Consider the following 23,556-nt stretch of genomic DNA (forward strand, 5'->3'; position numbering starts at 1 on the left):
CTTCGTTTTCAAGAAGTTTCTGAGCTTTCTAGGCAACCTTCCTCTTAATGCTGAACTATTCTTGGATGAAAAGGTCCCCCGTACAAAGAAGATGGATGAGGATGGAGGGTATGAGAGGAAACTTTCTATTTGTCCTATGGAGCTTACGGTATTTTTTTCTTCTACATCTGGGCAGTGGAATGAATACAGAGGGAAATTCAGAGGAGTTTTCTCTAGCTGCAACTGAAGCACAGAGGAGGAAAATTGTCTCAGTGGAGGAAAACAAGAGCTACGGCAAAAGGCTTTAAATTCAAGCAGAGGAATTACATCTCAACATATCGATTACTATTGTCATATATCTATAAATAATAATAATAGTAAAGTTGGAAGGGATCTTGGAGGTCATCTAGTCCAACCCCCTGCTCGGGCAGGAAACCCTACACCATTTCGGACAAATGGCTGTCCAGTCTCTTCTTAAAAACTTCCAGTGTTGGAGCATTTACTGCTTCTGGAGGCAGGCTGTTCCACTGATTAATTGTTCTCACTGTCAGGAAGTTTCTCCTTAGTTCTAGTTGCTTCTCTCCTTGATTAGTTTCCACCCGTTGCTTCTTCTCCTGCCTTCAGGTGCTTTGGAAAATAGCTTAATTCCCTCTTCTTTATGGCAGCCCCTGAGATATTGGAATACTGCTATCATTTCCCCCCTTGTCCTTCTCTTCGTTAAACTAGACATACCCAATTCTCGCAACCGTTCCTTATATGTTTTAGCCTCCAGTCCCCTAATCATCTTTGTTGCTCTTCTCTGTACTCTTTCTAGAGTCTCAACATCTTTTTTACATCGTGGTGACCAAAACTGGATGCAGTATTCCAACTGTGGCCTTACCAAGGCATTGTAAAGTGGTATTAATACTTCACGTGATCTTGATTCTATCCCTCTGTTAATGCAGCCTAGCACTGTGTTGGCCTTTTTGGCAGCTGCAGCACACTGCTGGCTCATATTTAGGTGATTGTCTACTAGGACTCCGAGGTCCCTCTCACAGTTACTACTATTGAGCATGGTGCCACCTAGGCTGTACTTGTGCATTTGGTTTTTCTTGCCTAAATGTAGAACCTTGCTTTTTTCACCATTGAATTTCATTTTGTTAGTTAGTGCCCAGTGTTCAAGTCTGTCCAGATCCTTCTGTATCTGAAGCCTGTCTTCTGGAGTGTTGGCTATTCCTGCCAGCTTGGTGTCGTCTGCAAATTTGATGAGTTCCCCATCTATCCCTTCATCCAAATCGTTGATGAAGATGTTGAAGATTACTGGGCCCAGAACAGAGCCCTGGGGCACCCCACTACACACTTCCCTCCATATAGATGCAGTTCCATTGAGGACCACTCGCTGAGTACGGCCGGTCAGCCAGCTACGGATCCATCTGGTGGTGGTTCTGTCTACCCCACATTTTTCTATCTTGTCAAGTAGTAGGTTGTGATCTACTTTATCAAATGCCTTACTGAAGTCCAAGTCAAAGGTTATGTCCACCAGCATTCCTCTGATCCACTAATTTTGTCACTTGGTCAAAGAATGCAATAAGATTTGTCTGGCATGATCTATTTTTGACAAACCCATGTTGGCTTTTAGTAATGACTTTGTTTGCCTCTAGGTGTTCGTTGATTCGTTGTTTGATTATCTTTTCCAGGATCTTCCCAGGTATTGAGGTCAGGCTGATAGGTCTGTAATTTCCTGGATCCATTTTTTTTCCTTTTTTGAGGATGGGAACTACATCAGCTCTTTTCCAGTCCTCTGGTAGTTCCCCTGTGTTCCAGGATCTTTGAAAAATATAGTTCAGTGGCTCCGATATCACATCTGCCAGTTCCTTGAGAACTCTGGGGTGTAATCCATCTGGTCCTGGCGATTTGAACTCATCTAGGCTGGACACTTGACTGAGCACTTGACAAGCCCCCTCCCCCACCCCAAATTTCATGCAAAAATAGGATCTGGATGTGAGTATTTCACCATGGATAACTGCTTGTGTTCAGTCATCTACACAATATACACAATCCAAAGGGACCATTATTAGCAACTTTTATAGGCCTGAAAATTGTGTTTGTGGCTGCAGTTTATCTAAAACGATGTCTTCTATTTTTTGTCTTGTCAGAGTACTTTATTCTAACAGGGAGGTCAGCAACCCAGTTCCTGAAGATGCCGGTGTGCCTCTTTAGACTTTGGCAATCGCTATGTAATTTTCTCTTCATGCAAGTGATATTTCTGTTGACCTCCATAAGGGAAAGAACACCTTCCTCCTCCTCCAAAGTCCTATTACTTCAGAGTCCTGCTGGTGGAGGTCTTTAGTTCTCCCTCCAGTTGATCCTCAACAAGAATCTTTTTTCCCCTAAATTCAAGCTGATGGAAAATTTCTCTGAGGACTTGCATTACAGAAGGGAGACTTCTGGCCAGAAAGTGGCCGAAGGGAAGAGGGAAACTCATCTCCTTTCAAGACTCCATTGTTACTAAATGTTACTGAGTTGTTAACACTGGAACTACTTACAGTAGTCACTTTACTATAGAATATTTATTAAAAACATGAAATGTACCTTACAATTTTGAGAGTACCAGATTTTGTAAAACTATTATACTATACAAGTTTGACTATTACTATATTTTTTGTAGTTTAAATAAACACATGTAGCTTTTGGAACCAACATGACAGCTTTTTATATGTAGGACTGAATTTGGCCCCCTTGGGAGTCAAGCTATTCTCCAAAGTGCCTGAAGGCAGGACAAGAAGCAACGGATGGAAACTAATCAAGGAGAGAAGCAACCTAGAACTAAGGAGAAACTTCCTGACGGAACAATTAACCAGTGGAACAACCTGCCTCCAGAAGCGGTGAATGCTCCAACACTGGAAGTTTTTAAGAAGAGACTGGACAGCCATTTGTCGGAAATGATATAGGGTTATCTGCCTAAGCAGGGGGTTGGACTTGATGACCTCCAAGGTCCCTTCCAATTTTATTATTATTATTATAATCATCTTCACTGCTTTTTGTATATCTACCCTACTACTGTGGACTTAAAACAATTATTGGCATGATCCTAAGCAGAGAAATGGGAAGGTCTGGAGGTTAAGGCACCAGGCTAGAAAATTTGAGACCGTGAATTCTAGTTCTGCCTTACGCATGAAAGCCAACCTGGAGACTTTAGGCCAATCATTCTCTCTCAGCCCAACCCACCTCACAGGGTTGTTATTGTGAGGAAAATACGAGGAGGAAAGAGTGTTAGGTATGCCCACCACCTTAAGTTACTTATAAAATACAGTAAAGGTGAACAGAATGGCACAGAAATTAATTCAGGATGCAACAACAACAACAAAAAAAAAGAATGAGGAAAAGAAATTGAGTAGTGTCACTAATCCTTCACGTACATGTGAGGCATCTGAGTGTAAGAAGGCATCTCATCTTGAGTAGGTCCACTGGTCACCAGATCTGTGGCTGGCAAGGACTGGTAGGGATTCAGCAACACTGCAGCAGCCTTTTCTATCATCACCAGCCTTTGATGTGGAATCTCTGAGATAATTTAATATTTTATATTCTGCAGGAATCTCAGCATGGGCCAAATCTGTACTAGGCACGCAGCAATGGAACAATTATTATTTTGGGGGGTTAATCTGATTATTGATGGGAGAACAGGATGCAAATGTCACACAAAGGCTGGAGGAATGAGAGAAAGGGGGAAGGGGATTTTGCTACTCATAGTGTCACTTAGCATGTGACAAGCTTGCAATTATTTTCATGCTAAAATTCGAAATGCTAGTGACATTGGCTAAGATAGAGACAACCAGCCATGAAAGAGGTTAATTCCACCTCTAGAAAATCTAGAGATTTTGCAAACAGAGAGCATAAAGGAAATGCTGATATATAAAGTTCTACATCTAATGAAAGCTTTGGATACCTTTATTAATGCCAGCCACATAAAAACAAAAAAATATGGCAGGGGCACTAAAGGTTTATGTAAAGTGACATTAAGAACAAGTGTCAATCATTGCACCATGGTCTTCTTGAACCACAAAAGGAAAAAGAATCAGGGACTTTGGTTTTTCTGTACATTCTGAAACATACAGAGAAATGTGGCTTCTGTGGGATTTTGGAGAAGCCAAAGATTACTTTTCATTACAAATAAATAATTCTATATTGTAACTTTTTTTACAAAATATTATTTAAACATCTCCATCCTACATGGACAGAAAGAAAATAAAACTGGAGAAAAAAAAAGAATTACTACAATTGGAAAGATTCTGGACAGTGAATGGGGGAGGGCACAAATGACCTGTTTTACAACTCCCAGCTACTATCTGTTTGCCCATCAACACTTAAGAGTTCCCTTTTGCGAATTTCATTTCCTGTAATTTACACTTCGGAGTGCTGTTATCTCTTCTACTGTAGATGGCACTGTCTTAAATTGCTAACATACCACCAAATGTTTTAATGACTGCAGCTTAATGACCGTGTAGCTTCAGTCAACTGGATGTACAGATAGTCCTCGACTTGCAACAGTTCATTCAGTGACCATTCAAAGTTACAAAGGTACTTAAAAAGTGACTTACGACCGTTTTTCACACTTATGACCATTGCAGCATTCCTATAGTCACATGATCAAAATTCAGATGCTTGGCAAGTGGTTCATATTTATGATGCTTACAGTGTCTCGGGGTCATGTGATCAGCTTTTGCAACCATCTGACAAGCAAAGTCATTAAGGAAGCCAGATTCGCTTAACAAACCATGTTACTACCTTAACAAATGCAATGATTCATTTAACAACTGTGGTATGAAAAGTCATAAAATGAGGCAAACTCACTGAAACAAATGTTTCACTTAGCAACATCAATTATGAGCTCAACTGTGGTCATAACTCAAGGACTGCCCTTATTTGTATAGTTTACTCTGCTGTGATTTTTGGCTTTTCTGATTTCAGAAAAATATACAATAAACTGGGATTGTTTGTGAAGTGACAATGCCAGGAAAACTTACAGTCTTTTGTCTGTAAGAATGTCTTTCAACTAGGGACCACACAATTTTGCCTACGACATTATGGGAAGCTCAATCATGTACTAAAAGCAAGCAGTTCTGCCATTCTAGCAGCTTTCCTTGTGCATGCATATTTACACACACAGAGAGACACACTCACACTTATATTAAAAATGTATGTTGGAAATCAGAAAGTAAAATTTTTGGAATCAAACTATAAAAGCATTTCACTTGTGAAGGAGAAGGCAAGCTTCTAAAATGACCGAAACCCCCCCCTCCCAAAAAAAGATATCTAAAAAAAAAAGCCCAATTTCTGCATCTAGTCTGGAACAATTGTGAATGATAATGAATTCATTGGACCCAATTTACACCTGCATTTGGCACTCTCTCACCAACCACACTTATGTTAACAGAATTTCTATAAGTAATACGGGTTGGTTAAACAGAGCCTGATATATTCAGAAACACTTAAACACAACTTGTGGAAAGAAAAAAACCCAATACATTTAATAGATATAAATTTACTTTGAAACAATTCATACCAAGTTTGTTTCTATCTCTTTGATCTCAGGAACTATAAAAATTATGGGGCAGATAACATTAACTGGGAAATTCCCACATTCAGGTTTATTTGCCTTCAAGACGTTTTATTCATGTTTTATTCCTTCTTAATAAATAATGGGAAAATGTTACAGGTCCCTAACTGTTACTGTTTTTCCTCTTCATAGTAATGACCCCAACATTGAGGTAAATTTAATCAGTATGAATTAATCATGATAAATAATGATTTTGTCAAGGAACATTAGGTGTTTTCCTAATATCTAATGTTCAATTTTTAGGATAATATGGCCTGCTTTCTAGAATATGGCCAGTTAGAAATCCATTCTCAAGCAATCCATTAATAAGTAAATTATCCTTAGGACCAGAGAAGTTTAATGTATTTATGAATGTTGTTTGTTCATTCTGCACAATAACTTAACATTAAGCTATTCCAATAAAATATGTATGACTGAACAATTGCTACTGTAAGAATTTGCTAACATATGAAGGCATGCCATATGCATACCGTACCAATCAAGACTGCACTGACTAGAAGAAGCAGTGATGAAGCTTGGAGAAGCTATAACATCATTTAGTCATCTAATTTTAATGCAGTAACTAACTGTTACTAACTAAACAACTGCAATGATTCACTTAACAACTGTGGCAAGAAAGGTCATGAAATGAGGCAAAATTCAACCACTGTCTTACTTAGCAATTGAAATTTTGGACTCAATTGTTGTCATAGGTCATAGGGCTACTGTACTGTACTCTTGAACATTTCATAATTTCATATTACTAGAATTGTTCAAATTATTACTTATTATTACTGTCTGTCCATCCATCCATCCATGCATCCACAAAAAGCCTTTGACATAAAACCATTTATTCAGTGGCCATATGAAGTTATGGCCTATTAGCAGCGCCAGAGGAAAAATGAACATTTAAAAACCCTTTACTGTAACGATAATCAGAAATACACACACACAAACACTTGGGTTTTTTTTTTTTACCAAGGTTGTTGTCCGTGAGCACCTCTTTAACCCGCTTGGTGATGCCGTAGGTATCGAGTTCTGGTGACATAGCAACCAGTTCCTGAATGCTGAGTGACGAATGGCCCGAGAGAGGCAATGGGGTTGTGCAGTGGGAATCTGAAGTTGATGCTTCGCTTGACTCCTGCAGCTTGCCTTCCTTACTGGTTTCAATGGCCGGACATGGCTGCTGGACTAGTTCCGTCAAGCTTTTCACAGAGTCGCTGGAACTCATTGGGGAATCAGGAGCAGGACTGCAACTGGCAGAGGTCTTTGGGGTGCTTTCTGAAAATCAGCAGAGGGAAAGAGAAAGGAGAAACTTACTTTTAATGAAACAGCCCCGTATCTAGGTCTTGCTCCCAGATTCCTTGTTATTTACATCAAACCCAAAAATTGCTGATGTTTGAAATATACTCTTAATCTCTTCCCCTCTGTCAGAAGCTTGTTCCCTCTTTCTTAAATAGTCCACACGTGCTATAATTTATTGTAAGACCTGCTTTTTGAGATGTTTGAGGTGTATAACAATAGCAACAGAATTAAACTTTTAAAAAGACACATGCAGCAATTCATATACAAAAGACTCTTTTTTCGGAGTAAAAAACCCCATTTGTCTAGCTAAGGTTTGCCTATCTGGTCTCAACTTAAAAGTTCCAATATAGACTAGATCTAGAATGCTTTGCATACAAAATTTATAGGCCCGTCCCAATAATTTTTCCATGGAAAATATTTCAGGATTGTTCTTTGGTTGTATACAAAGAATAGGTAGTCCTCAACTTACAATCGTTCATTTAGTGACTGTTCGAAGTTACAATAGCACTAAAAAAAGTTAATCATTTTTCACACAACCACTGCGGCATTCCCGAGGTTACATAATCAAACTTCAGGCATCTGGCAACTGGTTCATATTTAACATGGTTGCAGTGTCCCAGAATCATGTGATAACCTTTTGTGACCTTCTGATAAGCACAGTCAATTGGGAAACCATATTCACTTAACAGCTGTGTTACCAATTTAACAACTGCAGTGATTCACTTAACTGTGGCAAGAAAAGTCGTAAAATGGGGCAAAATTCACTTAACACCTCTCTCACTTAGCAACAGAAATTTTGGGCTCAGTTGTGGTTGTAAGTTGAGGACTACCTGTATATCAGTAGTGTCATGCAAGGAATGTTTTTTTTGAAGTTCAAGGACTTCATATTATCTATGTACCAGACGATATATTATCTTCTACCACAACAGAAGATGAACATTCTGCTTTTTTATTCAATAACTTTGATTTAATCTATTGAAAATATTTAAATATATAACATAAAGGGAAAAATCATGCTGTATTTCATTTTCAGAGATGAAGATGAAAGCCTTCCCAGATGCTGTCACCAAACAAAGCAAAACAGTAACTAAAAAAAGGGGCTTTTTAGTAAGTACCAGTGCCCTATTTATGGAAGAGCTCATGTGCTCTGCACTGGGTGAAAATTTGATAATCTCCCAGAATATTATTTTGTTGATTTTAGTTGCTGTATATGGTGATTATGATTTTTGAAATGTAGACAACAGGTAGTCCTAAACTTACAATCATTCCTTTAGTGACCATTTGAGGTTACAAAAGAACTGAAAAAAAGTGACTTATGACCAGTTCTCATACTTATGACTACTGCAGCAGCCCCATGGTCATGTGATTGAAAGTTGACCACATGGCAATGGGCATGTATTTATAAAGGCTGCACTGTCCCAGGATCCTGTGATCACCATCTGCGACCTTCCCAGATGGCTTCTGACAAGCAAAGTCAACGGGGGAAGCCAGATTTGCTTACTGTAATAACCACATGATTCACTTAACAACTGCAGTGATATGCTTGACAATTGTGGCAAAAGGGCATAAAATAGGGCATGACTCACTAACAACTTGTCTTGTTTAGCAACAGAAATGTTGGGCTCAATTGTGGTTGTGAGTCAAAGACTACCTGTATATAGGTTTATAATTTTATAGAGGTTTGTACATTTCCAGGGAATACTAATTGTTGGAACAATTTAGAACAGGGGTCCCCAACCCTCGGGTCGCAGCCCACATGGAGCTGTGGCCTATTCGGAATCAGGCCACGTGAGATGTCAAATGTAATTCTCATCAGTTCCAGCCATCATGGTTTCTGGCCACAAACCTCTGAAGGGATTTTGGTTAAGGATCCTTGCCTAACAGCTAAAGATTGACAGGAAAGGTGCACAAATGTTTCTAGTCTAATTCTGGCTGCATCTTTACTAAAAAAAGAACAGAATGTCCATCCACTCTTTTTCTATGCATTGATTTCCTGTTGTGCTAACAGGGCTGAGAATATAATTTGTGAGTGGTTTTTGATTCCTTGGTGTTGCAGATTGTAAGTAAAGCTGATAGGAGTGGTGACTGGAGGAAGACTATGGACTTCCTTCCTATTTGCTTTTATTTATTATCCCTCTTTCTGGAATAAATGAGCTCCAATAGCAGAGATACTGCTCTACCTTCTCTATTCTCAGCAGCATATGATGGGTTGTGGGCAGGTAACAAATATAATACACCACAATAAATGATTAAATCACTGCTTAAGTGTTTGCTTAAATAAAAACTTCTCATAATGGTGCCAAAAGACATAAAGAGTTATTTTGCTAGGGTTTTTTTTTTCATTCTTTATCCAACATGTGGAATAATATTTACTTTGGGGAAAATAAATGTGAATGGAGCAGAAACTCCAGATGTAAACTTCTGGAAACTGATGTACATGCCAAGCAAAGTATTGGCAACTAAATACTGACAAGCTATCTTTGTGCTAACTGCTGGAATTAAAAATCAAAACAGCACTTTTAATGTTCTATTTTTATGAGTTGTAGATATGAAACTCCAAAATAGAACCATATATGCACACATATGTATATTCTGGAGTCTCCACACGTGGCAACTGACTTGTGAATTTCACTCTAGTTTTTGAGTTCCACAGAACTTCAATCACAGGATGAACTTTTGAAACCAATGCCTTTAAAATGTGTTGCATGAGCTGACCCTTAGAAAGCTTGCCCATATGTTACTTTTCGAACGAGGAATATGTCTGAACCTCATATTATTTTTAAAACTGTCTAAAAATAGTGACTATATGAGACAGATGGCTCCCTTCTCCTCAATCTTGGAATTGTAGGTGCAGCAATAATTTTTAATACAGCAGGCAATCAACAGCACTTTCCTCCAATTTGGCACTGTCCTAATGTATTGGGAATACCTGACTGGTACTGAGATTTGTGAACCAATACATTAGGCAGCTACAGTCCATGGAAGATTGGGATACATCCTGAGCAGAAATTGATAAATTGAGTTTCAAGAGTGATGTGACTTTCAAAATGTTGGTTACAGCCTTAGAATTCAGTGGCATAAGTGTAGTCAAGGCAGGAGTAGAAGCCAACTTGGGCTTCCACCTAGATCTTCAACCAAACAAACTTGACTGTGGTTTGGTTGAGGGATGACATGTTCTTATGGGGGAACCTAGTTATCTGCTCTAGAGTGGCACTATCAGTAGGAGATGGACAGTAGGCAAAAAGTGGGCAACTAGGATGGCCATTAGATGAGAACAAAGAAATTCAAAACATTTCAACTCTTTGCTGCCATCTAGTAGTTATCTGACTCTTCCACCTCAAATATAGTAGGACTAGTATTTAAGCAACTTCCTTCTGCTTTGATATCCTTCTTCCCAAAAGCAGCTTGAATGTGGATTCCAAGGGAACAGAACAGCTTTGTTCTCTCAATTGTAGTCACACATTTCAAGTAATGGTGGGCCGGAGGTCCATCTCAGAGCTTTCCTTTGGCATCTAGAGAATTCAATTTACACCCTTGCTAAAATCCCTCCTCGAACTGTCTCCAAGCTAATTTTTAATGTGACTGAATGGGAAAATGATTAAAAATCAGAAATATTCTTAAAACATGTTTTGTATATAGGAAAAAAAACATTTTTCCATGGGAATTTGGCTGGACTGGTTCTGAGCAAGTCATAGTTAATCAAACTCTGAATTGCTCTAGGTTTCAGCCTAGATAATTTTTTGCCCAGTCCCTTCTTTTCCTTTCTCTTCCAATTCAAACATGGCATAACAAAATTAGCTTATACTTGCTTTTCTCCCTCAAACACCAAACTATCAGCATTGCCTCTTCTTCATTTCATTGCCTGAAAAGCTTGGAACATACATGCTCTGGGTCATGTTTGGAGGAAATGTATGGTCTGGGTGCATGGCATGCATAACTTGGCTGTTCTGTGCACAGATTGGGTAAAGCACAGAAAGTCTGTGTGTTCTTATTAAATAGGCAGAAGGTAATTCCATTTAATCACTTTAATATAATTGTATCTACATTTAATTTAAACTGAGTCCAATTTAATTTTTATCCTGGGAACACATTATTTTTGTCCTGCCAGCCTTGCAATTTTTTTTCACAGGATGGATGCCTACCACTCTATCCAAACCTAAATGCTGTCTCTGAAAAAACATTAGACATTCCAGGTAATTGCAGGTGATGAGGCCAGCCTCAAAACTGGGAGACCAACCAGGCTAGATCTGCTCTTCCTTTGAGAAACCCAAAGACCCAAAGACTTTTTGTTTTGCCAAAAAGCTGTCCTGTGTTAAAACTAATAATTTATACTGTATATTGCTGCAAATTTACATTTACATTACATAACAGTACTTGCAATGGGGGAAAAAAATCAACCAATATAAAACATATATAACAACAAAATAAATCAAGAGGAGGAAACCTGCTCTTTTCCTCCCACTTATTACTCCCCACTAAATTCATGTACTGTATCCTTTCATTAGAGAAGTGATGCATGATTTGAGCTTAAAAATGGAATATGCATAACTAATATGATGTGTTAAATATTTTATAGATGCAACCTATATTTTGGCAAAAACAAAAGGCAGATAAATTATTCTTGACTCTATTACAAGGTTGACTTCTATGAAGCCCAGCAACCTAACTGAATTTTCAACCTTCAGGAATCCTTCCAATCCTACCAATAGAGTAACTGTTGACTTAACAACCACGGTTGAGACCAGAATCTCGGTCACTGAGTGAAATGGTTGTTAAGTGAGGCAGCCATGTGACTACTTTGCTCAATGATTGCAATCCCAGCTCTCCCAGCTGTATTGTTAAGCGGAGAGAACAAAAGAGCTTCCTGACAAAGGAGGGCAGGGAGCTCCCCTCTGTGCGCTGGAGAAACAAAATGGGGATCGTGAGGTTCCAAGTTTCATTTCTCCATCTGGCTAAGGATCCCCCCTCTCATGTGCATGGAGGGAGAGAAAATCCTTTGGCAGGTGGCAGCAGCTTGCAACCTTGCCTTTCAGTTTCTCCATTGACTTTCTGGGGAAGCTGGCAGAGAAGACTCCAAATGGCAATCACATGTTTCATGGGGTGCTTGATCACCTGACCTGGGGAGGAGAAGTTTACAATGTTTTATGATAGCCAGATGTGCTTTACAGACCATGAAGCACCATTTCTGAGCTGTTGTAACTTTAAATAGTTATTAAAAAACCAGTCATAAATCCAGGACTACCTATAAAAAGTCTAGAACACATTGCTTCCAGCAGCCAACACTTAGATAAGCAGGGATCAACACCAGACAAACAATCAGGCAGGCAACAGTACTCTAGCTGAGGAACCACCAAAGAAACCACATCCCTACCAAAACTGGTAGAGCAAGCTATTATATATAAATAGGCAGCAAAGCCTACATTCATTCATGGTAACCTTCACACTTGCTACTGACAGACTGCTGACCTTACTCCATGTTCCAGTATCAGAGTTATTTGATTAAAAAGGTTCTTGGATAGTGACATCTCTACTATTAAGAGAATTTCAGTACATTTTTTTCCCACCTTCATTTGATCTTCTCTGAATCAGTTACTATCTATCCACTGAGCTCCTTTAGCATACCAATTAGAGGTTAAAACCTCCTTCTAAGATCTTTTGGAGCCCTATCCTTTTTTTCCCTGAGTCTATTTCCATTCTTAGTGTCTTGTAATACCGTTCCTTGTCTCTTTTAAAAGCTCTCTGAAATACTTGTTCAATTCCTTCCTAAAATCTTTCTCTTACACATCTCTTCTTGGTAATTACTACCATTTGTTCTGACATCCAATTAGTTTTCTTCTCTTCTCTTTTTGGCAGTCCCCTTTCACATTTATTCTTAATATCATTTTTCATTTTGTTCTATAGTTCCTCTGCTTAGCCATCAGTGAAGTTCTCAAAGTTATACCGCATATTCTCCTTCAGAATGGAACACATTTTGAGGCTGCACTCAAGATCATATTGTAAAAATTAGCAAAGTTCTTCTATTTTAGCTTATCTTAGAACTTGCACATGGATACTTCATGATATGTTTCAAAATTGGTCCCTGGCCATTATCTGTGAGCTCTTCCTACTCCTTGTACCAATAATATAGTCAAACACGATTTTCTATGTGTTCCACCTGGTTCCATCTGATGTTCACATAGATGCAGGCTTTGTTAGGTTGTTTGAATGATATGTTAGGAACGAAGAAAACACCTGTTTGTCAGAAACTGCTAAATATTTTTCTGCTTCATTTGTGTTTCATAGGCCATATAGTTAATCTGTGTTTTTCTCTTTACTATTCCCAATTTTGGCATTCCAGTCTCCAACTATAAGCAGCACATCTTGCTTACATTTTTTGTCTAAAACAGTATAACTGTAACACACATCAGGAGAACTTCAAGAGAAGGAGGATTTAACAGAATAACTTAGTTGAAAGGGACCTTGGAGGTCTTCTAGCCCAACTCCTTATACTATTTCAGACAAATGATTGACTATCGACTATTTAGATTATATGTTGAGTGAAGAATCTTCTTGCATCTACAGTGAACCTCTTACTAATCAGCATCACATTTTGCAATTGCTAGTATTATGAGGAAGGGCAGTGGAGCATAGGTGGGACAGTTACTTCTCTTTAACCATTTTTTTCTAGCATATATATCAAGGTCCAACTTTATTATTTTGTTTCTATGAGGGTAAGGTTCTTTGCAAATAGTGGGATTAAGACTGTGGTAGGTGAAAAGTGCTGAAAAGTATGGTAATAAATTAAAGCTACTAAAACATTTGCACTAGTGTTTGAAAATAGAAAATTATATTTAGAAAAGGTGTCTTGACATTCCTGTAAAGGTTATTCTTAACTTTTAAAAAATTGCATTTCCCCCCCTACTTTAAATAGCTTATGGAACATGCAAAAGAGATGCCCTCCTTTTTTCCCTCTCAAAGCCACCAAGTCCATATGTAATCTGCAAGACAATAAGAAAGCTACAGATCTAATTTCTTTTCTCTGCTTAGCTTCAATTCGCTGGGCAGCTGCATCCAAAGCCCAACAAATGTTATTTCCGATTGGAAGCAATGAACCAGTGGTACTGTAAATTTGCCTTGATGCACCCATGCGAAGGACCAACTTGGCAGATCATCTATCTTGTTCACTGTACACTGTCAGGGACGGCATGAATTCCATACATGATAAACAGATTTTTCTTCAGAACCTTGTCCTTTAACCCACTGCAAGGTCAAAACGATGGCTGCCTGGTAAATAAAGCTGCCTGGTTCTGGTTCAGATGTTTCCCATAGTTCCATCCTCTAGTCATGGTTATTTTATACACGTATACAGCTGCTATGAATCTTCCCTACTCTTGCCATTACTGTACAAAACCCAAGAAGCAAACAATACTGCTAGTGATGCTACAGAAATACGAGGAGGAGGACTGGGACATGGAGGAGAGACAGATAAGGAAGATCACAAAGAAAACATCCACCATAATTGCCACTTTTCACTTTGTGTTTGGAACATTCACAGGCAATCCAACAATCTGCCTATTGCTGATTTATTTGCTTTAACATTACTTGGGCTTTATTTCATAAAGTCCCTGGATCAGGATGGAATGTCTACATAACCCCCCCCCTTTTTTTTTTTCCCCTAAAGAATGTAAACATGTTTTCTGTTTGAGTAAAGACTTATGGACTTTATCCTCTGGGTGAAGAGAGGGATTGTGAGTTTCAAAGAAGAGAGGGGGACTACGAGAAGCTGAGAACAGTCTCAGGAGCAAACAGAGAAAAAGACATAGTGGCATAGTTCAATCCTAGGCAAGTGCAAAGTCTACTGGAATAAAAAAATACCTCTAAGCGATGCTGGAATAACATCGAAGAGAGGAGATGATGGAGCTTGTAAGACCCAGTCAAAGCACAGGCTTGCAAAAATGTTAACACACTCCATGCTCATTTCACGCAATAACTATAATAATAAATGGTGTAGTGAATCTCAAATCTGAGTGGCAATGTTTCTTACAGTTTTTGATATAGCCAGGTGTTCAAAGACGATGTAGTTTTCAGCTGTGGTGGCGCAGTGGTTAGAATGCAGTATTGCAGGTTAACTTTGTATTCCACTGCCAAAAGTTTGATCCTGACCGGCTCAAGCTTGACTCAGCCTTCCATCCTTCTGAGGTCGGTAAAATGAGGACTCAGATTGTTGGGGGCCATATGTTGACTCTGCAAACCACTTAGAGAGGGTTGTAAGGCACTATGAAGTGGTATTATAGGTTTAAGTGCTGTTGCTATTGCTATATTTGAAAAGCTCTATTTTGATATAATCCAGGTTCTAACAACAAAGACAAAATCTATAGGTCTGGTTGGAAAATTTGGTTTTTGACTACCCACAGTAGTCTCTGGGGAAAGTGGGGTCCTCTGAAGTTCAACAGATGTGAGTTCTTTTTCCCCAGAATCCCTATCTAGAAAGAATGTGGTGAGCACTTTACTACAAATACATACACAGATCAGAACTAAGATCGAGCCAAAAGCAAATTAGATAAGATAGATAGATAGATAACCTTTATTGTCATTTTTTACTATGGCCACAATGGCACACATTTAAAATGAAATTTAGTTGCTTGTTCTCAAAGTGTATACATATATAACACACATTTAAACATACTATATACAACATATGTATAGACGAGGGGTAGGCAATCTTGGCTCTTTTATGATTCGTGGACTTCAACTCCCAGAATTCCTGACCAACACCCTTACATATAAGTAATTCCCGCCCAAATGGTGCTGCAATGTTTAAGATGATGTTTGGATGTATTGGTTCAATCTCTTTAGGAAGCAGGGCCCTAAAAGGATTATTCAAATAAGAAGGTCATCTTTTCTATTATTATCTTTGGAAAATTCTAAGAGATATTTCATTTCCTTGCAAAATCTATCTACTCTGTTGTGGACTTAAATTTGCAGATTTCCTTATCTCCTTTTGGAGATATGATACAGGTCGAATATTTTTAAAAAGCCAGAGTGGTAAGAATTGATTTGCTGCCACTGCATGCCCCCATTCTTGCCATATTCTCTCCATCCCCCATATCAATTTAACGTCTTTGCAACCTATTTTCTATAATTTGCCATCTATGAATGCTACAAAAGATATGCAACCATTGTCCCAGCAATTCTAAGTACTTGTTTTACAGACAAGTATAGAAAGTAGAAAGAGGGGCACATAACTAAGTCAGAATATCAGCAAACAACCCGAGCCTCCAAAGATGAAGTGAGGAAAGCCAAGACTCAAGGCGGCCAAAGTCAAAAATAACAAAAAGTTTCTCTCAACATGTAAAAAACAAGAAAAAAGTGAAGGAAATGATTGGTCCATTAGTGGGTGAAAGTGGCAAGAAGGTGACAAACAGCAGGGAGAAAGCAGAACTATTTAACTCGTTTTTTGCATCTGTCTTTACACAAAGAAAAAAAACAGACCAACCTATCAAAAATACTGCCATAAAAAACAGAATAGAAACACAAGCTAAGATAGGCAAGAAAATGGTAAGTGAGCACCTGTCCAGCCTAGACTTTCAAATTGCCAGGATCAAATGGATTACACCCCAAGTTTCTCAAGGAACTGGCAGATGTGATCTCAGAATCACTGAACTATATTTTTCAAAGATCCTGGAGCACAGGGGAACTACCAGAGGACTGGAAAAGAGCTGATGTAGTTCCCCATCTACAAAAAAGGAAAAAAATGGACCCAGGAAACTACAGACCTATCAACCTGACCTCAATACCTGGGAAGATTCTTGAAAAGATAATCAAACAACGAATCAGCGAACACCTAGAGGCAAACAAAGTCATTACTATAAGCCAACATGGGTTTGTCATGCCACACAAATCTTATTGCATTCTTTGACCAAGTGACAAAATTAGTGGATCAGAGGAATGCTGTGGACATAATTTACTTGGACTTCAGTAAGGCATTTGATAAAGTAGATCACAACCTACTACTTGCCAAGATAGAAAAATGTGGGGTAGACAGCACCACCACCAGATGGATCCGTAGCTGGCTGACCGGCCGTACTCAGTGTGTGGTCCTCGGTGGAACAGCATCTACATGGAGGGAAGTGTGTAATGGGGTACCCCAGGGCTCTGTTCTGGGCCTAGTGCCCTTCAACATCTTTATCAACGATTTGGACGAGGGGATAGATGGGGAACTCATCAAATTTGCAGACAACACCAAGCTGGCAGGAATAGCCAACATTCCAGAAGACAGGCTTAAGATACAGGAGGACCTGGACAGACTTGAACACTGGGCGCTATCTAACAAAATGAAATTCAATGATGAAAAAAGTAAGGTTCTACATTTAGGCAAGAAAAACCAAATGCACAGGTATAGTATAGGGGGTACCTTGCTCAATAGTAGTAACTGTAAGAGGGACCTCGAAGTCCTAGTGGACAATCACCTAAATATGAGCCAGCAGTGTGCTGCAGCTGCCAAAAAGGCCAACACAGTGCTAGGCTGCATTAACAGAGGGATGGAATCAAGATCACATGAAGTGTTAATACCATTTTACAATGCCTTGGTAAGGCCACACTTGGAATACTGCATCCAGTTTTGGTCACCACGATGTAAAAAAGATGTTGAGACTCTAGAAAGAGTACAGAGAAGAGCAACAAAGATGATTAGGGGACTGGAGGCTAAAGCATATAAGGAATGGTTGCTGGAATTGGGTATGTCTAGTTTAATGAAGAGAAGGACGAGGGGGGACATGATAGCAGTATTCCAATATCTCAGGGGCTGCCACAAAGAAGAGGGAGTCAAGCTATTCTCCAAAGCGCCTGAAGGCAGGACAAGAAGCAACGGGTGGAAACTAAGCAAGGAGAGAAGCAACCTAGAACTAAGGAGAAACTTCCTGACAGTGAGAACAATTAACCAGTGGAACAATCTGCCTCCAGAAGTGGTGAATGCTCCAACACTGGAGGTTTTTAAGAAGAGACTGGACAGCCATTTGTCCGAAATGGTATAGGGTTTCCTGCCTGAGCAGGGAGTTGGACTAGATGACCTCCAAGGTCCCTTCCAACTTTACTATTAGTATTATTATTATTATTTGAAAGACTACACATAGACCTCAATTTATGACCACAATTGAGCCCAAAATTTATGTTGTTAAGTGAAACATTTGTTAAGTGAGTTTGCCCCATTTTCTTGCCACTATTGTTAAGTGAATCACTGCAATTGTTTAGTAACACGGTTGTTAAGTGAATCTCCCTTCCCCATTGACTTTGCTGGTCAGAAGGTTGAAAAAGCTGATCACGTGGCCCCAGGACCCTGCAGCCATCATAAATATGAACCAGTTGTCAAGCATCTGAATTTTGATCATGTGACCATGGGGCTGCTGCAACGGTCGTGTGAGAAAAAGTCATGTCATTTTTTTCAGTGCTGTTGTAACTTTGAACGGTCAGTAAATGAACTGTTGTAAGTCGAGAACCACCTGCATGTGAATTCTGTCCTTATTACTTTCTAGCCATCTGTCTCCCAGAATCATAGCCCTGAGAGGTGGGGTTTTCTAACATCTCAATTGTGCCAACTTGGCTCCTTGATTCAGGGATATCCTGGTTCCTAAGGAAAAGAAAGCTTCTATATACGCTTCTCTTTCCTTCCACCGCCAATTTAACTGTTGTCCTTTGAAACATTTCCTAAACTGCCCATTGGATGCAAGATATAGTAACTCTGTAGGTCAATAGGTCAAACAACTCACTTTGTTCATGAGTACTTCAATGCTAAATTAAAATTCTCTAGCACAATGGATGCTGGATGTTGTTGCAACCCTCTGACATTTTTCAAGTATTCTGGGATACAAACCCATCTGGAGGCAATGCCTAATCGCTAGTTTTAAAGCAATCAATAATTGCTTGATGAAGAGGGCTTCTTTAGATCACCTACCTTCTTCACTTAAATTGTACTGCTAATAATAGGTTAGTTTACTCCCACATAATACTTTACTTAACATACAGCTGTTTTACAATATATCTTTTTCTATTTTCATATTTTGTTAATACAAATATGTATGTATGTATGTTAAATTTGGATTGCTAACAAAGAGTTAAAGGGAGACTGGTATAGCTATTACGAGCTGGTTAGCTTTTATCAGCCAGCCATACCCTTCTGAGATTTGAATCTGGGCTGCTTGCACGTTAGGCAGCTGTGTTGACCTCTAAGCCACAGGCTCTTTCTCACTTCTTTCTTCTTCCCATATTTGGGCCAACAGGGTGCATCGTAAAAAACAACACTCAAAATACACACACATACACACACACACACACCTTGCCAATGACATATAGAACCCATGATGGTTACCAGCAGCTTTAAGTTGAAAAGTACAGGCAGTCCTTGACTTACAACAGGTCATTTAGTGACCATTCAAAGTTACAACGGCACTGAAAAAAGTGACTTTTCACATTTAAGACCGTTGCAGTATCCCCATGATCATATCATCAAAATTCAGATGCTTTGTAACTGGTTCATTTTTATGACAGTTGCCATATCCCAGAGACATGTGATCAGCTTTTTCATCCAGAGAACTATTTGTTTTTTTTAATAAATTTTAGAACAACTAAAGTGTTATGCATACATCCTCATTACAGGTAGTCCTCAACTTACAACCACAACTGAGCCCAAAATTTATTTCACTAAGTGAAACATTGGTTAGGTTAGTTTTGCCCTATTTTATGCCATAGTTATTAAGTGAATCACTGCAGTTGTTAAGTTAGTAACATGGTTGTTAAGTGAATCTGGCTTACCCATAGACTTTACTTGTCAGAAGGTGGAAAAGATATTGCTCATACAGGTATGTATGTATGTATTTATTTTCTATACTCTCCATTTCACTCATACAGCAACTTTGGGCAACTGCATGCAAAGGTATGATTGTTTCATTTAAAAAATCTTGAATACATGTAGAGTGCCATCCGCCTAGAAAACCACAAAAGTCTTTTAAGTATCACAGAAATATGACCACGAATAAATGGGCTGCATGTTCCTCACTTTCAGTTTTGGTTAAACCTCAGTGTTCTCAAAATTCTCTGCTAACAGAAAGAGAATCTAAAGACAAGACTTGATAACCATGTTCCTCCTTCAGAACATAACAGTTTCAATTACTAGTGTATGTGTCAATTTCTTCCTGTCTTTATACTATATAGTATCTCAGTAGTTGAGCACATGATAAATAGGCAGAAACTCACTCAATGTAGGCCATTTCCAATTTAAAAATGGATTAGGGAGATATTTATATAAAAGTTTGGTGCTGTGATATCTCATTCACTCTTGAGGTAATCAACAGCACCCCCAAATTATCTTCCTGAGGTTATTTCCTTCAATATTTCATTTTCTCCAAGAGTGATTTTAATGAAGGCTCTTTTGGAAACTGTAGCTTATGTGAGCTGTTAAGAAAGGTATGCTTTAATTTGTTGTATTACACTCCTTATTTGTGAGATGACTCCAAGTCCAGCTACATGGATAGTCACGGGAATAGAATTATGAACTAGGTCAGTAGTAGTTCCACCTCTGCTGAAGGCAATGGAAGAGTATAGCTGTGAAATATTCTTCCACTCAGTGGGAAAGGTGATATTAAGGCTTAATTTTAAAGAGTTGCCAAGGAGACAAATGTTTTCCTCTAAACTGTCCTTGGGAAGGGATCTGTAGCCAAGAAAGTAGAGATGTGTTTTATTATGTATTTACCGGTGTTATTTCCCCATTGTGCACCAATGAAGCAAAGCTGCAGACAATCATAAATGTGGCGGCTAGTGTGCAGTTATGGACTTAGAAAAAGTCCATAACTGCACACTAACTTCCACATTTATGACTATCTATTTTGTCTGCATTTTTTAAAAAAATGAAATTATTTCAGGCAATGGCAGTCAAATTGTGCTGCAGTCTAGGCAAATATATATATTTCCTTTCCAAGAAGGGATGCCTGAGAATTTTGTATTTATAAATGAACACAACTAAGCAACATTTTGCTGACTATATGGAAATTAGGACATACAGTAATTATCTTTTTGAGCTTTTTTTCCCTGTCTCAAATCCAGTTCTTGATTCAAAAAGAAAAAATATATAAAGGAAACATGTCTGCAATAATGGGGATGTCAAGAAAAAATGTTCTATAGTACAATTCTAGCTTTCAATCCCAGAATATAGCATGCCTGCCCCCCCCCCCGTAGTGCCAATAGGAGATAGTTTTTCTCCCCAGTAACAATTAACTTCTCTCTAATAGAACGGGAATGGGACAATTTGCCACAGCCAACTCGCAGGGGATAACTCACTGTGGGACAATTTAACAATTATATTTATTTAAAACAGAGGTATCAAACTGCAGATGCGTCATGCCAAAACTGTGCCCACCTCATTGCCTGGCAATGGGAAAAAAGTTGAGATACATCGCGACACGTCACGAGTTTGACACCCATGATTTAAAATAAATAAAAATTATTTTATTTTTTGCCATTCACATTTCATTTTGTCCCTCCTTTTGCATCCTTTCTTTCATCCATTTATTCTATCATTTCTTTGATATCCGTGTAACTCTTGTCCCACAGCGAGTTGTCCCGTGGCGAGACGGCTGTGGCGAATTCTCATAGACCTCCCATAGAACAGTATAGAATACTATATAGGTATTCCTCAACTTACAACCATCTGTTTAGCGGCTGTTTGAAGTTACCACGGCACTAAAAAGTAACTTATGACAGTTTTTCACACTTATGACCACTGCAGCATCCTCATGGTTCCATGATCAAAATTTGGGCGCTTGGCAACTGGCATGCATTTAGGACAGCTGCAGTGTCCCAGGATCATGTGATCACCTTTTGTAATCTTCCCAGCTGGCTTCCAACAGGGAAAGTCAACAGGTGAAACCAGATTTGCTTAACAACCAGATGTCCCAAGGTGGTTTTTCAAAAGGGAAGTTAGAACTGGGCTCAATTGTGGTCATAAGTCAAGGACTATCTGTAAATGGAAAAAGCTTTCTTAAGATCACTAAAATAATGTTTCCTCACTCTTCATTTTTTCAGATCTCTGGAGACAGTAATCTGTTGGGAATCTGGAGTGCTGCATGCTTAACATCTCAGAAGGGTGCAAGCATAAAAAAGGATAGAAAATATTAGAACAATATTCAAATAAAAAATGCTGAGAGAAAAAAGTCTACAAAACCTAGCTCCTCATTCTTCCTTCAAGACAATACAGATAACTGCCATATTCTCTATGAACTAAAGGAATAAAAGGCAGAGTGACTGCAATTTATCCAAGACCGTCTACAGCTGATACGATCCACTATTTAAATTCTAGTGAACAACACTCGATTTCCAGTAATAACAACCTAAATTCCATTTAGTGTTCATTTGAGCAGTCAGGATAAAGTCATTTCTTATTATCTTCCCACTGTGTAAAAAATAGCTTGAAGGTAGAAAGTCAGCAAGCATTTTCACCAAAAAGTAATTATCAGGAGTGACATTTTTACTGCTGGCGTGCCATAAGGCGAGCCGTGCATTCGGAAGGACAACTTGCTGAAGCAAAATGACAGGCCGTGCCATGACATTCCAGCAAGCCCCAGACAGTATTTTCCTGGCGGTTGGGTTTGATGGACCACTTTTCATTAAGTCCAGGGTCTAGGCTTCAGGTTCTTGCCAATCTAGTCAAATCCAAAAATAATGTATAAATTAATACCAGGGGCTGGGAAAGGGCCGACTAGAGAGGACAAGCAGATGTTCAGAACTGTACCAGAAAGGTTCTATACCCTGGCTATTGCTTCAGAAATTAAAAATAAATAAATAAATAAAGTGACATCTGGGATTGAGCAGTGGTAGTCATCTTGGGTTTGATTGACTCATGGATGCCCCTGACTAAGAAACCAAAGTCATGCAGGCCAATACTACTTTTAGTATAATAAGGTTATGGTAACAGAATCTTGCAAATCTGAGTATGTTCCCCCCTCCCTTTAATTTTGGGAGAACTGGTGTGTGTTTGTCTTGTATGAGATGCTTTCTCAGATTACGGTTCTACTGTATTCAGATTCCTTTTATCTGACCAGGAAGTGGCTTTTCCTTCTCTTCCTTAATGTTATTTCTTCTGCCCATTACAATATCTTGAAGGTAGGGAGAGAAATCTAATTGGCATAGCAATGCTTTGCTGATGTTTTCCTATTTCCCTAGGTGGCCTGTCAAGAAGTCTTGCCATGGAACTCCACTGTATTTGCAAAAATGCGCGTGGCATATCCTAAGTAGCATATGCGCTTTAGAATCCAGGCTTATTACTGTCACATATAATATTGGAGAGTGGAGTCCTAAACTTATCCAATGTGGATGTATGTGGTAAGGAAAAGACAGCAGTGGCAGGCAAGAAAGAGAGTTCTGCCATTGTTTTGGAAAATTAAATGAGACAAGGTATGGGAGGGTAAGGGAAGACGGAGAACAAAAATGTGCTATTGTACTTCTGTTTATGAGTGCAGGGGAGGGGGAGGAAAAGGTGATTTATGGGGAACAATCCAGGACTGTACCCCTATGCTATGATTTTAAGAATTATTTAATGCAAAACAACTGGCAGGTATAGTCTCTCAAGTAGAACTGAGAGCTATCACATCCATTAGGATCTGTTCCATTCACAGATGTTTGACTATTTTCTGCAAGTTTCTCTTTCTGTATCTAAATATTATTGCTGTTTG

General features: G+C 38.9%; 1 protein-coding gene across 6 annotated transcripts in view; it reads right to left on the minus strand.

The window, feature by feature from the left end:
• CUX1 (cut like homeobox 1) overlaps window positions 1–23,556 on the minus strand; it is a 372,829-nt gene that overhangs the window by 57,848 nt on the left and 291,425 nt on the right. For 5 of the 6 annotated variants that reach the window (XM_039333967.1, XM_039333965.1, XM_039333964.1 and 2 more), the window contains one exon: window positions 6,533–6,835. The exons of the other annotated variant lie outside the window; for it this stretch is intronic. In XM_039333967.1, the coding sequence (XP_039189901.1) occupies window positions 6,533–6,835 (303 nt within the window). The remainder of the gene's footprint in view (window positions 1–6,532; window positions 6,836–23,556) is intronic. 6 annotated transcript variants of the gene reach the window in all.

Source organism: Crotalus tigris, unplaced genomic scaffold, assembly GCF_016545835.1.
Source record: "Crotalus tigris isolate CLP2741 ecotype Arizona unplaced genomic scaffold, ASM1654583v1 scf7180000024514.4999324561:1519799, whole genome shotgun sequence".
NCBI lineage: Eukaryota > Metazoa > Chordata > Lepidosauria > Squamata > Viperidae > Crotalus > Crotalus tigris.